Source organism: Physeter macrocephalus, chromosome 1 (assembly GCF_002837175.3).
Source record: "Physeter macrocephalus isolate SW-GA chromosome 1, ASM283717v5, whole genome shotgun sequence".
Classification (NCBI taxonomy): domain Eukaryota; kingdom Metazoa; phylum Chordata; class Mammalia; order Artiodactyla; family Physeteridae; genus Physeter; species Physeter macrocephalus.
This window is the reverse complement of record NC_041214.2, coordinates 85,371,062-85,385,976: the sequence shown is the minus strand read 5'-3', so window position 1 is coordinate 85,385,976 and position 14,915 is coordinate 85,371,062. Positions and strand designations below refer to the sequence as shown.

Genomic DNA, 14,915 nt, shown 5'->3' with positions numbered 1-14,915 from the left:
TTGCACTGTTGGTGGGAATGTAAATTGATACAGCCACTATAGAGAATAGTATGGAGGTTCCTTAAAAAACTAAAAACAGAATTACCATATGACCCAGCAATCCCACTACTGGGCATATACACACAGAAAACCATAATTCAAAAAGACACATGCACCCCAATGTTCACTGCAGCACTATTTACAATAGCCAGCTATGGAAGCAACCTAAATGCCCATAGAAAAATGAATGGATAAAGAAGATGTGGTACATATATACAATGGAATATTACTCAGCCATAAAAAAAGGAACAAAACTGGGTCATTTGTAGAGACGTGGATAGACCTAGAGACTGTCATACAGAGTGAAGTTAAGTCAGAAAGAGAAAAACAAATGTTGTATATTAATGCATATATGTGGAATCCAGAAAAATGGTACAGATGAACTGGTTTGCAAGGCAGAAATAGAGACAAAGATGTAGTGAACAAACATATGGACACCAAGGGGGGAAAGCAGGGAGAGGGGTGGTGGTGGTATGATGAATTGGGAGATTGGGATTGACATATATACACTAACATGTATAAAATAGATAACTAATAAGAACGTGCTGTATAAAAAAAAAAATAGAAAAAATTCAAAAACAAAAAAAATAGATTTTCATGATATAAAGAAAGAATTATAATATGGGGGGAAAGCATGATAAAAAATGTAGTGCATTATTATTTCCATTATGCAAATAAATGGTTATGTTATATATCTACACACACATACATACAACATGTATAGAAAGAGGTGAATGGATATACATAAAAATGTTAACTAAAAGTACTTCTAGGTCAGGGGATTACAAAATACTGTTTCCTTTTGCGTGTTTTTTTTTTTAACATTTATTTATTCCATTTACTTTCTATAATGGGAAAGTATTATTTTCTAACATAAAGTTAATTCTTAAAAAAATCTTTAAAAAGTAGTGTAGTGCCTATTATATGCACACGATCTAATATGCACTGGGATGATATGTAAAATGTAATTACTACAAAAGTGGCAAATATCTTTGAAAAAATAAGAGTTAGGTCACTCTATAAATTACGCATACTTTTTTTCAGAAGATCAAAAGACTTAAAAGTTAATGCTAAACCTCAAGCTTACTTTTAAGCAATTAAACAACTATCATTAAAAAACATTTCTCTTTGTTTCTGGAAACCTTACCTCAGAATCTACAAAATGCCTCTGGTAGTAATAGAAGCCTCTTCGACAAAGGTTACAATGGTTTAGAGCTGTTTTTAAGAAATGTCTCCTATAAACTTGGTGCCAAGTATCCTTGATCTAAAATAATAAAAAGAAAACAGACCAAAGAGTTACTGTATGCTCTCCAGGTTGATCAAACACATTCTGAAAAGTCATATACAAAGTTTACTTATAATAAAAGCTAATTAAAACCAATGGCAATGTTGTTATTCTGTCAACCTTTTATATCCATTAAAAATTTTTTTTTCAAGATAAAGATTAGATCACTAGTACTCTGACTCCTTACCAGTCTATATACTTCCAACATTTGCAGTGTTTCTAACAAGCATTATTATTAATCATCTTGTAGAGTAGAGAGGGTGGAGATTATCTTCCTCTAGTTAGAGGTAATGTGTCCAAGGCAAAAAGAAGTGTGAGCCTTGTCTGAGGTCAGAGTCAGACTAGGAAGCTGGTCTCAGACCATGTCCATCAACCCAACAACATTTCCTTTCCCATTATGAAATTTCATTGTTCCCTCAGCAATATGACCCCCACCACTTTATTACTATACAGTCTGTTAGGGTGTTCAGAGGTCTTCCACACCATTGCCTTTTTTGGAGCACGACAAAAATAATGTTGAGAAAGTAGAACAAGCATCATCAACACCATTTGACAGATGAGAAAAGGGGGCTGAGATTATACCAATAACTAAAGGCAATATTACTAGCTAATGGAATGGAAGTGTACTGGAATTCACATCTCCTGACATCTAGTCTATCCACTATTCTTATCACAGTACTTTGCTACCTATTTTATAGCTTCATAAAATGCAATGAACATAGTTTCTCTTGGAAAAAATCTGATACTTTCTCACTCACAGAAAGTAATTAAGATATACAGCCAATCCATATCCTAAGATATGGATAAAGTCCCTCCTATTATATTAACCACTTATAAAGTTCAAATGTATCCAACCGGACAGAACTTACTGTTAGTAAGAGCTAGGACGAATGTGGAAAAATGAAATCTATATTCAACTAATAATTTCATGTAATCATTAGTTTTAATTTCATTTTCAACTTATAAACAATGAGATGTATAGCAGCTTTAACTGTTTCTTTTCATCAGTTTTCTTTTCTTGTTCTGACCTCTGGTGGATTTTAAATTAAGTATACTCATTTCTCAAGTGCAGAAACATAAATAGCAAATAAATCTTTAAAAGAATCTATGCATGACCCTGAAACTTCTTAAATGATTGTTTTCCTCACTAGAATTACTTTTCTAAATGGGGTTCACTTAAGCTAATTTAAGGTAATGTTAAAATGAAGTTTTGATCCCTTACACCCTAACTAACTAGGGAACACAGGCCCAGAAACACAATTGTTTTTTTAAAATTTTCTCCAAATAAGCATCACGAAGGTAAGCAAAAGCAGTCTAAACTATGATTATATATCCTCATATTTATTATGAAGAAAGAAAATGAGATAGAACCCAAAGGCGTTATCCAATTTACCCATACGTGATTAAGATACATTTGACTGAAAAAACATACATATAAGTGAGCCATATTTAAGCAAAAATTTCATTCTGTAATCTGAAACAGTGTAATGTAGTGCAGAGATCTGGGTGGGGTCCCTCCCCTTTTGCCAGAACTCACTGCTGAATTTGCCCAGATAACTTCCCTTTTCTAAGTCTCAAGTTCCCCATTTACAAATTAAAGCATTATACTCAAAGCAATACTGAGAATAAAATTTCAACTGTTTCCACACTCAAAATGACCAAGTTCTTTTTGTCACCAAAAGTACACACGATCAAAGTGCAATTAAGCACTTAAATATCTATGTAATACATGAGAAGTAGTAACATTTTACTACAAGAAACAAAGACTAAGGAAGCAAGTTCATGCTTTTCAGCAGTTTATTACCAAGCTTGGGTCTACTTCTACTCCTCGGGATTCAAGGTTCTTTCGGACTGTAGTTATCTCATCACTTGCAAGATAAGCTGGGTGCTCCTCATTACATTTCAACATCTTCTCCAGTTCATTCTTGGTTTCATTATGAACACACTTTGAAATGTTTAAAAGAGGACTGTGTTTAGATGGTTCATGATTTGGCATAATTATAAAAACAGAGTCCCAATTTTAATAAATATATTACTTTTGCATGATTGGTGACACAAGCTCAACCACAACAAACAAGGAAAACCAGAGTACCCCGGCTTATGAATGCAAAACAACCTGGATGTATGAGGGGGCAAGGGGGGAAGGGGATTAGCCTTATTTGATATATTTTATCGATACTTTGGCTGAGATGTTTTACTGTCCAAGTTACAGGATCAGGCACCTTACTATGTACTTCCTTTCTTGACCTTAGGGTATGATTTCAATCTAGGAAAAAGTGCCCTATATACATGGGAAGAGATAATGTTATATAAATAAATGCCTCATATCTAAGAACTGGATGACTGTAAGACCCTGTGCCTGTTGATATGCCCCTTTTCGGATAAACACAAAATTCACAGTCTGATTTTTTAAAAAAGTCTTTTCGTTAAAATCGTTCTTAGATTGCTTCTGTGAGGTGCCCAACATTCTTAAATTCACTTCCAGTCTCTTCTCTATAATTGTTTACAATCTCTTCACCAAATGAGGAAAGCATACACACTAGTGGTAAGTCTGAAAGCAAGACTCAGTAGAGTGTCAAATTAACTTTATCTTTTCATTTTTTTCCATCCTTCTTTCAAAACCGCATGGTACAGGAAACTAGCTTCAAATTCACTAATTACTCTAAACAAGTTGCTACCATAGCACTTTGCCCCAAACTGTACCAAGCTATGGAATCTGAGTATTTATATAAAAATAACACTGAAACACAAATAAATGGCTTGTAAATGGAACTACTAAATAATATTCTCTGAAAACATTAGAAGAAATTTAATAAAGAGAAATTTCACTGTTTCCTTAGACTTCTGCTATTTGGTCTGAGACAGGAAGGAAAACTCCAACTATATTCTCCCACTCTTCCTGCCCTGTCCACCTGTTCCCACAACGCTGGTTGTTAAGGAGAACACCACTCTCTCCCATCTATCCTGACCAAGATTTCCATTAGTTTAGCTCAAAGTGAAAATGTTTCAAAGGAATGGTTTTTCCCCAGAAGATTAGGAAAAAGTAACAATATAAAAGCAAAATATAGTTTTCAGAACATGGATTTCTCATCTTTAGCAAAAGACAATCTTACGTTTCTTTTCCTGCTAAATCCTGCCAACTCAAAAAGAAAAGGAACTGTTACACAGCTATCTAAGCTTGCAGTGTGGGACCTAGGGATATTCTCAACTTCTAGAATCTGTTTCTCACTGAAAGCTCCAGGTATGAAGCCTAGACCAGTGGTTTTCAACTGGGAGTGGGAGGGTTAGAGGTTAGAGGAGAGCTTGAGTCGGTGAGTCTGACAGACGCTTTGCTTTGACAGAGAAAACAAAACCTGTATACAAACACCTCCCCAGTGGTTCTCCTGTCCCTCCCCTCTACACTCCAAACTATGGCCTCTGTTTGTTCTACAGTCAGACTGAGTCTTACACATGATGCCCTGAAACCCTAAGAGAAGCTCTTCTCTGAAGGGTTTCCAAATTCCTCTTCTAGGCTACAGATCCTTGCACTGACAATAAAACTAATTCCTCTGCTTCACTTGAAGGGATTCCCTATGGGTTCAAGTTCCTGAGAAAGTAACTACAACCAGGAATCATTCCTCTCTGAGAATGTTTGGCCAAAGCATATTTACTACTAGTTGTTGAGGCAAGTTCTGCCATCACTGATTATTCTAGACCTAATTAGGCCTAATTTCACTAAGCCTTAAAGGTCAGACACCATTTTTCTTTGGAGTTTATCTGCCTTACACCAGTTCTTTCTAATCAATGCCTCTACCTGTCTCAAAGTCAGAAACCTCTGATGAATCCCCTAGGAATTCTTTTCCGAAAGACTGCCTCCTCACAGCCCACCTGTACAGCAGAGATAACTGATGCACTCTGAATACACGCATGACCCAACCACTAACTCTGTCCATTTCTTCAGCTTCTTTTCAGTCTCTGAGTGACCCATTTTCCCACAAAAATCATATCAGAAAAAAAAGAGACGAGGAAGACTGTCCCCTCACTATTTTAAGACAAACTGGGACTTACATCTGATAGATATCTTATGAAACAAGAAATGCATAAAACCAGAAAAACATAGGGTGTTGATTATATAATTAACTCTGTATTTAAAATAAAAACAAAAAAATAAAAAAAGAATAGGAATGATATGTCATTTGGTAATTTTTCATTCTCTTTATCTGCTCTCTCAATATACACACATCTGATGGTCTCATTTCTCTAATTACATGGATTCAAGGAAGGAAGAAAGGAAAGTAAATTGGATGCCACCTCTTTTTCTTATTCATTACTTCCTTCATCTATGTATTTTGATTCTATATTCTATTTACAATCTTTTATTTAAGGAATTAACATAAGAAAGAGATGGTGGTGTAAGACTCAATGCTAATAGGAAAAGAAGCCATAACAGCAAGGAAAGAATAAAAACAGGTGGGGGGAAGGGGGGGAGGATTTTAATGATTACACATTTTCCCTCTATTTATTCATTTGTAAAGTTATTTATACTTGTCTTTACCATTTTGTTCTTTTAAAGCGATCATTAAATGTTTATAATATGAATTCTATAATTCTACTTCCTGTCTGAATTTTTATGCTTGTTTTGTGAACACAGGAGCAAAAAATGCAAAAGAATAAAATAATTTAAATAGACAACTAACAGAAAAATCCAGTGATAATAATAGAAAAAGGTTTTTAAAAAAGTCATTATATCTTGTATTCTAATCACATTCATTCTACATCCTCTGAAGTCCTTGTCATTTTTTCTTCTGTTTATAAATTTAATCTTCATTTTACCTCAAACAGGCACTTGAACAAAGTAATCAACCACTCTTTTTGATAAAAAAAGATACAGCATTTTTTTTTAAACTTTCTTTTGTAGTTTACTGTTTTTTCTAAAGATTTATTGTCTTTTGGAAAGGCTGATATAAAATATTTGAAATTATTAAGTTTGGCTTAGAGGCATTCAGAGGTTTTATTTTAATGCCTGAATTAAAATGCCAAAGATTTGTTTGTTTTTACCTGTTCTTGGGTTCGATTCTTCCAGTATAACCACCTCTTTTTCCAATCTGGACCTACCATATTTTCAATTGCATTTTCAGCTAGAAAAATTAAAAAAATTTTTTTTTTAATTTATCAGGAATTTTATCACTTACCAGGTACATAAATTATAACTAATACTATCTTGCTTTCTTAACCACTTCAAAACACTGTTAATATGAAGTCAGTTGAAATAAAGAATAAAACTATATAATTGATACGGTACATATATAAGAAAGAATTCAATTATATATGTTTAGAATCTATGAAAAGTATAATTGCTTATAAAGTTCCCATAAGTATAGTAGCAAACACTAAAATAGTCTGAATTACAGCTTTTTAGAATATAAGTACATATAAATATCATGTGTCCAATTTAACATTTTTAATAGTTACAAGCAGTTGACCAAAAAATTGCACAAATAATATTCAACTAGAATAGTACTGACAAAGAACTTGAGATGTTAGATTTTTTTTTTTAAACCAATGTTCACTAAAGTTAGATGACTCTTTATCCACTGAGAATACTCAAAACTCAATAACCCATGTCCCTACTTACTATCCTTGAGACGAGCCTGAAGAGCCTCTTCCATAAAATAAATAGCTGCGTCCCATTGCTGTTTATCAGATATGGACCGATCTTCTAAAGCATTGTGCTGAATAACCCTCTGAAATAACAAGGAAAGAAAAACAGCTATTTTGATGTATATCTTGTCATTTTAGTAATTTTAATTCTAATTGACAGCTCAGCAAATATTCAAACTAGCAGATGTATCTACAACAACATAAAAGTATGTCCCTCCCACACAAATGCAGAGGGTCCTATTATCGGCCTGCTTATTTGTCAGCTTTCTGTCTAAAAAATAAAACAGTGGAGATTTTCTCCTAGCCCAAATTAAATGAGCTCACCATTGAGAAGATGGTTGGGGGTTGGGGGGTGGGCAGAGAATTACATATTTAACTACATAAAATTACACCCTAGAACCCTGGTATTCAGGAGCTAATGATTCAGATCATCTCTACTGCTTCTTTTTGCCATATGACCTATGTGTTAGCATTTTCAAAAAGGAGAGGAGAAAAAAAAAAAGCGATAACCATTATCTCACTGTTAACACCAATGGAAAATATACTGGAAGGAAGCTTAAGAGGTCTAGACAATCATAAGTAAATGTTAGTTATTTACTGTAAGAAAATTGGTTTCCAAATCTTATAGCTTTTGAATTAATGAATGAATGAAAATGGCACCACTCTCTCTCAGTAAGCCAATCTTATTAAGGCATTTAACAAGAATGGATATGGTTTTCAAATATGAAGACAACATTTCTTTAAAAAAAAAAACCCTATAATTACGATCAGCCCACAGTGAAATATGCATTTTTAGAAAACTGCTCAATCTTATCTTTCAACAGTTCCTCCCATAACTGTCTGAACAGAGTGGGTGGTTAAAAAGGTTTGATTAGGTGATGAGAACATTCTACGTAACAAAAGATTTATCAGGTGATGAAGGTCAGGAGCCAGGCTTTACAATTAAGACACAATGGGGCTCGTATCCCAGCTTTGTCAATGACAACAATAGAACTGCTTAAGAACAAAATAAAATAATGCTTACAAAATACATAGAGTTTCTGGTACCTTGTAAGCATCCAACACATGGTAGTTAGCATTATGATTTTAGGAATCTAACATTTTGACTCAACTCCACTGAAAACCAATGCATCTAATTCCTTTTACCACTGAGGGTAAAATGAGAAGCAGCTATCCGTAGTTCAGGCCCATGTAAATTCTGTGGAAGTTTATACAAACCTGTTTACTGCAAGGTTTGATTTTCTTCTGAAATGAAAGCCAAGAAAGAAATGGGGGAGGGCGATTTTAGAAGGGCAGAAAAATGTCAAAAGGCTGATTATATTTCCTAAATCTATTTCTTTCCTTCATTATTTTCAATTCAAAACCTAATTTAAATAGTCATAAAAATATTCTATAAAAGAATATCAATTTGAGAAATTATATAAAAATATGAGTCTGGCACCCTATTATACAAACGACATACCAAGCTGTCCTCTGCAAAATCATTCCACTTGTGGCGTTTAATAGTTTCTTCCTTAACAGCCTCTTTAAGTTTATCAAATATGTCATCATGCTCTTTTCCTTTCGGTTCTGTCATGAAGCGGGAAAATTCTTCTTGTAGGGTCTCCCAAGCAACCTAGAATGATTTAAAAGAAAAAAGCTGCATCTATATCGCATACTTTCATTTAATGTATAACAAGAAAAATAAACACACGAATTTAAGCCAAGTAGATGTGATAGATCAGTTTATCAGAAAATACATATGAAATCACATTTTTAAAAAAAGGTATAGCAAATATAAACTCTGCCCTCAAGAGCTCATACTAGTAGCTGGAGGAATAGACTTCGCCTCCTGACATGTTTCGCTACACATACACAGCGTCTCAAATTTTAAAAAATTAGTAACCAACATTTAAAAACGGAGAGACTTCCTATAAAATCCATGTTTCCAGCCTCACTTGAACCACCTGGCAACACTGGGCCCATGTTCCTGTACACCTTCGCCTGCTGGAGCTAAACAGGAGCTGCCTGTCCCTTCAGAGAAGGCACGCAGGCCGCATCAGCCACCAGACTTGGTTCACTTACTTATTTACTTCACTCTCTACAACATCTGAGTTTGCCTGCCTCTCCCATACTGTAAAAAGTTTAAAATTTCTTAATGATTTAGTTTTTTCACACCTTTGCCCTTATGCAAATATATGAGGTAATGTGTCAATACTTTTGAACACAGGTGAGTATTATTCAGCCTTGTACTATTGCTAATTCCCAATTATCTGAACACCGAAAGGAGAGCACAGTGTCAAAAGCAATTAAGAACTAAACCTACTTAGGACTAAGTGGGCTAGTTAATATTGTATTTTATATCTAGCCCTGTTCATTTTAAACATTAAGAAGTTATGGCATAAAGAAAGGTGACTGTCCAAGAATATAGAGTGAGGTATTAAAATCTGTTTCCTGACCTTCAGCAGGTTCACATCTTTCTACCACACCTATGTGTGAAGGGAGAAAGCAGCAAAAGACAGAATCACTTGCCATTTTTATGATCACTTCTGATGCTTGAACCTTAGGATATGAAAATATGCTATTATAGGACAGGGTCCAGAAAAATGTTACAGCCAGTAGTGAGGAGAAGTGGCAGCAGCTCTCTAATTACTTTAGGGGGAAATGTGTCGAGACCAGGGGTCAGCAACATGGAGCTTAGACAGAGTGGCTGTAAGAGTTCTTAGAAAAAGAGACCTGAGGAAATTGAGCACAGAGATAAAGCAGCAAGGACTGGAAGGATAGGAAAGGGGTAAAATACACCTGAATAATTAGACACTGACATTTTGTTTCTAAGGTAGGTATGAAAAACAAAATTATTTTTAACATGAATTCTAATTTTGTGAGCAACTTCACACAAAGGCAAAGGACACACTGGCTCTTATCTACAACGATCATTCTTCAGAGTAATGTGCTTGGCAAGATCAACTTGGATGATGATCATAATCATCATAATAGCAGCTGGCATTTACCAAATGGTTACTATGGACCAGATATTGTCTAATATTCTACATATGTTAACTCCTTGACTCCTTACAACAATCTGTGATGTAGGCAACACTTACATCCTTATTTTATAGATGAGAAAACAGGAAGGTTATTAAACAAACAGCCCAAGGATCGCACAGCTACAAAGTGGTAGAGCCAAGATACATGGGTATCAGAAATGCATTCTCTAAGGTACTTTCTTACAATTCCTAGTCTTACCTTCTGGCAGGGTCCTAAATAAGGAAATAATTATTTAATTAAAATTGAGCCCTGCAGAAAATCAACAAATAAAATGTTTCATCCATTAAACATTTTCCTTATTGGAATCTCTAACTACAGAAGTTAAAAATATTTCATATTCAAACAAATTTTGCCGGTTTTGTTAAATGCTACCTTTGGAAGGAGAACCAATACCATCAGACCAACACCATACCAATTAGTAAATTTTTGGACAGTAGTAACTGGTAGGAGCATTAAGGTTAATCCCAATACAGAGATTAGGAATAAAGAATAAAAGGACCATAACGGGCTTCCCTGGTGGGCCAGCGGTTGACAGTCCGCCTGCCGATGCAGGGGACACGGGATCGTGCCCCCGTCCGGGAGGATCCCACATGAGCCTGTCCCCCGTACCAGGAGAGGCCACAACAGTGAGAGGCCCACGTACCCCAAAAAAAAAAAAAAAAAAAAAAAAAAGCATAAGGACCAAAGAGAAAGATAGTGGCTGTGATAGGAATAAAACCTAAAATTCACAGCTCCTAATCCCTTCAGATAATGCTTCTTACCCATTTAATTAAATTATATCCTAACCTCGACTGCTTTATTAGGAAGCTGCTTATCAGTCCACTGTTTAAGCTTGATATCCACTGTCGTATTAAAAGTTCCAGAATTCATGGTCTGTGCAGCTGGAAGATAGATGTTTTCAATCACATGAGTTGATACTCTTTCCCACAAAGACTGCTGAAGGATTTCCTCCCTGAAATTAAAAAAAAAAAAAATTCCAAGAACACTAAATTCAAATATAATATTTTTTATAAACAGCTTTATTGAAGTATCAACTTACAATAAATTGTACATATTTAAAGTTTTGACATATGTACATGCCTATGTATCACCGCAATCAAGATAATGAACTTATTCATCATCCTCAAAAGTTGTAACCACTGGATCTACTTTCTGTCACTACAGCTTAGTTTATATTTTCTAAAATTTAATATAAATGCAGTCATGTAGCATGTACTCTTATTTTCTCTGTCTTCTTTCATCAGCATAATTACTTTGAGATTCATCCATGTTGTTGTGTATATTAATATTTCACTTCCTTTTTTGCTGAGTAATATTCCATTGCATAAATCTCTTTACATATTCACCTGCTGATGGACATTTGGGCTGTTTCCAGTTGTTGGCTATCACAAATAAAGCTGCTATGAGCATTCATGTACAAGTCTTTGTCTGACATATGCTCTTGTTTCTCTTGGGCAAATATCTAGGAGTGGAATGGCTGGATCATATGGTAATTATATATTTAACTTTATAAGATACTGCCAAAATGTTTTCCAAATTGGTTGAACCATTTGACATTCCCACCAGAGGAGTATGAGAGTTCTAGATCCTCTACGTCTTGCCAACATTGGTCACTGTAATAGGTTTACAGTGGTATATCATTATGGTTTTATTTTATTTTATTTTTTTTTTGCGGTACGCGGGCCTCTCACTGCTGTGGCCTCTCCCGTTGTGGAGCAACAGACGCGCAGACTCAGCGGCCATGGCTCGGGCCCAGCCGCTCTGCAGCACGTGGGATCTTCCCGGACCGGGGCACGAACCCGCGTCCCCTGCATCGGCAGGCGGACTCTCAACCACTGCGCCACCAGGGAAGCCCTCATTATGGTTTTAATTTACATTTCCCTAATGACTAATAATTCCAAGTATCTTTTTATGTGTTCATTTACCTAATATTAATACATACTTTATATGTGTTGACTGTGAAGTAGAGTCCAAGACTGTAAACTTCTTGGTATGATTTTAACAATTTATCAGACCACAGCACAAAGCACAGACATTATGGGATATTGCTAGGTAAAATTGTTCAACATTTCATGATAATATAAAGGATGGATAATCAACCTGAATATTCTACCTTTTAAAAGACATCTTACAAGAATACGGTTCTCTAAATAGAAAAAAGAAAACTACTTCAATTAAGAAAAAATTTGAAATCTCTAGAAAATATTTATTTGGCTTCTCCCAAACTAATCTTTACTGTTATACAGTGCTAAAACACCCTGTTTATCAAATGATCAGTCTTAGGAGTAACCTCACCTTTTAGGATGCAGTTACAAAGCTCAGGGCAACAGAAACACGCCCTTCTGTCCAAAAGCCAAACTGCAATTTTCTTGGGTGAGGAGAGCCAACACTTCCTGCCATGCAAGTTGACTTATACTCACTCAATATTTTGTGTAAAATTAAGTCTACTGAGTCAATGAGCTTAGCTGCAGGTTTTCCGTTGCTAATTTTCAGGTCTTTTTTCCCTTACAACCAGAAAACAAAAGAGTATGGGAGGGAGGACAAAACATGTGAAGAAGATAAAGAGATAAAAACATACAGTTGTAAAATAAATAAATCATGGGGAGGTAATATACAGCATGAAGAACATGACCAAAAATATTGTAATAACTTTGTATGGGGACAGATGGTTACTAGACTTATCGTGATGACTGTTCCATAATGTATGCAAATGTCAAATCACTACGTAGAGGAGGAGCTTCAAGATGGCAGAAGAGTAAGATGCGGAGATCACCTTCCTCCCCACAAATACATCAGAAATACATCTACATGTGGAACAACTCCTACGGAACACCTACTGAACGCTGGCAGAAGACCTCAAACCTCCCAAAAGGCAAGAAACTCCCCACGTACCTGGGTAGGGCAAAAGAAAAAACAGAGACAACAGAATTGGGACGGGACCTGCACCAGTGGGAGGCAGCTGTGAAGGAGGAAAGGTTTCCACACACTAGGAAGCCCCTTCGCGGGCAGAGACTACACTACGTGTGGCGGAGGGGTGAAACTTCAGAGCCACGGAGGAGAGCGCAGCAACAGTGCGGAGGGCAAAGCGAGAGATTCCCGCACAGAGGATCGGTGCGGTCACCACTCACCAGCCCGAGAGGCTTGGCTGCTCACCCACCGGGACGGGCGGGGGCTGGGAGCTGAGGCTCGGGCATTTGGAGGTCAGACCGCTGGGAGAGGACTGGGGTTGGCTGCGTGAACACAGCCTGAAGGGGTTAGTGTGCCACAGCTAGCCGGAAGGGAGTTTGGGAAACAGTCTGGAGCTGCCAAAGAGACGAGACTTTTTCTTGCCTCTTTGTTTCCTGGTGCTCGAGGAGATGGGATTAAGAGCGCCAGGGATTAAGAGCACCACTTAAAGGAGCTCCAGAGACGGGCATGGGACGCTAAGGCTGCTGCTGCCGCCACCAAGAAGCCTGTGTGCGAGCACAGGTCACTATCCATACCTCCCCTGCCGGGAGCCTGTGCAGCCCGCCACTGCCAGGGTCCCGTGATCCAGGGACAACTTCCCCGGGAGAACACATGGCGCGCCTCAGGCTGGTGCAACGTCAGGCCTGCCTCTGCCGCCACAGACTCGCCCCGCATCCGTACCCCTCCCTCCCCACCACCTGAGTGAGTCAGAGCCCCTGAAGCAGCTGCTCCTTTAACCTCGTCCTGTCTGAGAAAAGGACAGATGCCCTCAGGCGACCTACACGCAGAGGCGGGTCCAAATCCAAAGCTGAACCCCGGGAGCTGTGCGAACAGAGAAGAGAAAAGGAAATTTCTCCCAGCAGCCTCAGGAGCAGCGGATTAAATCTCCACAATCAACTTGATGTACCCTGCATCTGTGGAATACCTGAATAGGCAACAAATCATCCCAAATTGAGGAGGTGGACTTTGGGGGCAACGATATATATATATATATTTTTTTCCCCGTTTTCTTTTTCTGTGAGTGTGTATGTGTATGCTTCTGTGTGTGATGTTGTCTGTATAGCTTTGCTTTTACCATTTGTCCTAGGGTTCTTGTCTGTCCGTTTTTTTTTAATTACTTAAAAAAATTTTTTTCTGAATAATTATTTTTTATTTTAATAACTTTATTTTATCTTATCGCCTTTCTTTCTCTCCCTCTCTCTCTTTCTCTCTTTTCTCCCTTTTATTCTGAGCTGTGTGGAGGACAGGCTCTTGGTGCTCCAGCCAGGCGTCAGGGCTGTGCCACTGAGGTGGAAGAGCCAAGTTCAGGACACTGGTCCACAAGAGACCTCCCAGCTTCACGTAATATCAACCGGCGAAAATCTCCCAGAGATCTCCATCTCAACGCCAAGACCCAGCTCCACTCAACGACCAGCAAGCTACAGTGCTGGACACCCTATGCCAAACAACTAGCAAGACAGGAACACAGCCCCATCAATTAGCACAGAAGCTACCTAAAATCCTAAGACTACAGACACCCCAAAACACACCACCAGACGTGGACCAGCCCACCAGAAAGACAAGATCCAGCCTCATCCACCAGAACACAGGCACTAGTCCCCTCCACCAGGAAGCCTACACAACCCACTGAACCAACCTTAGCCACTGGGGACAGACACCAAAAACAATGGAAACTATGAACTTGCAGCCTGCAAAAAGGAGACCCCAAACACAGTAAGATAAGCAAAATGAGAAGACAGAGAAACATACAGCAGATGAAGGAGCAAGGCAAAAACCCACCAGACCTAACAAATGAAGAGGAAATAGGCAGTCTACCTGAAAAAGAATTCAGAATAATGATAGTAAAGATGATCCAAAATCTAGGAAATAGAATGAGAAAATACAAGAAACATTTAACAAGGATCTAGAAGAGCTAAAGAGCAAACAAACAGAGATGAACAACACAATAAATGAAATTAAAAATTCTCTAGAAGGGATC

The 14,915-nt window shown here is 37.3% G+C and overlaps 1 protein-coding gene across 5 annotated transcripts in view; it reads right to left on the bottom strand.

Moving 5' to 3' along the window:
* OPA1 (OPA1 mitochondrial dynamin like GTPase) overlaps nt 1–14,915 on the bottom strand; it is an 81,716-nt gene that overhangs the window by 11,917 nt on the left and 54,884 nt on the right. For all 5 annotated transcript variants that reach the window (XM_028492395.2, XM_028492419.2, XM_028492410.2 and 2 more), the window contains 6 exons: nt 10,778–10,943; nt 8,427–8,579; nt 6,939–7,047; nt 6,362–6,441; nt 3,129–3,269; nt 1,187–1,303 (listed from right to left, as the gene is read on the bottom strand). In XM_028492395.2, the coding sequence (XP_028348196.1) occupies nt 1,187–1,303; nt 3,129–3,269; nt 6,362–6,441; nt 6,939–7,047; nt 8,427–8,579; nt 10,778–10,943 (766 nt within the window). The remainder of the gene's footprint in view (nt 1–1,186; nt 1,304–3,128; nt 3,270–6,361; nt 6,442–6,938; nt 7,048–8,426; nt 8,580–10,777; nt 10,944–14,915) is intronic.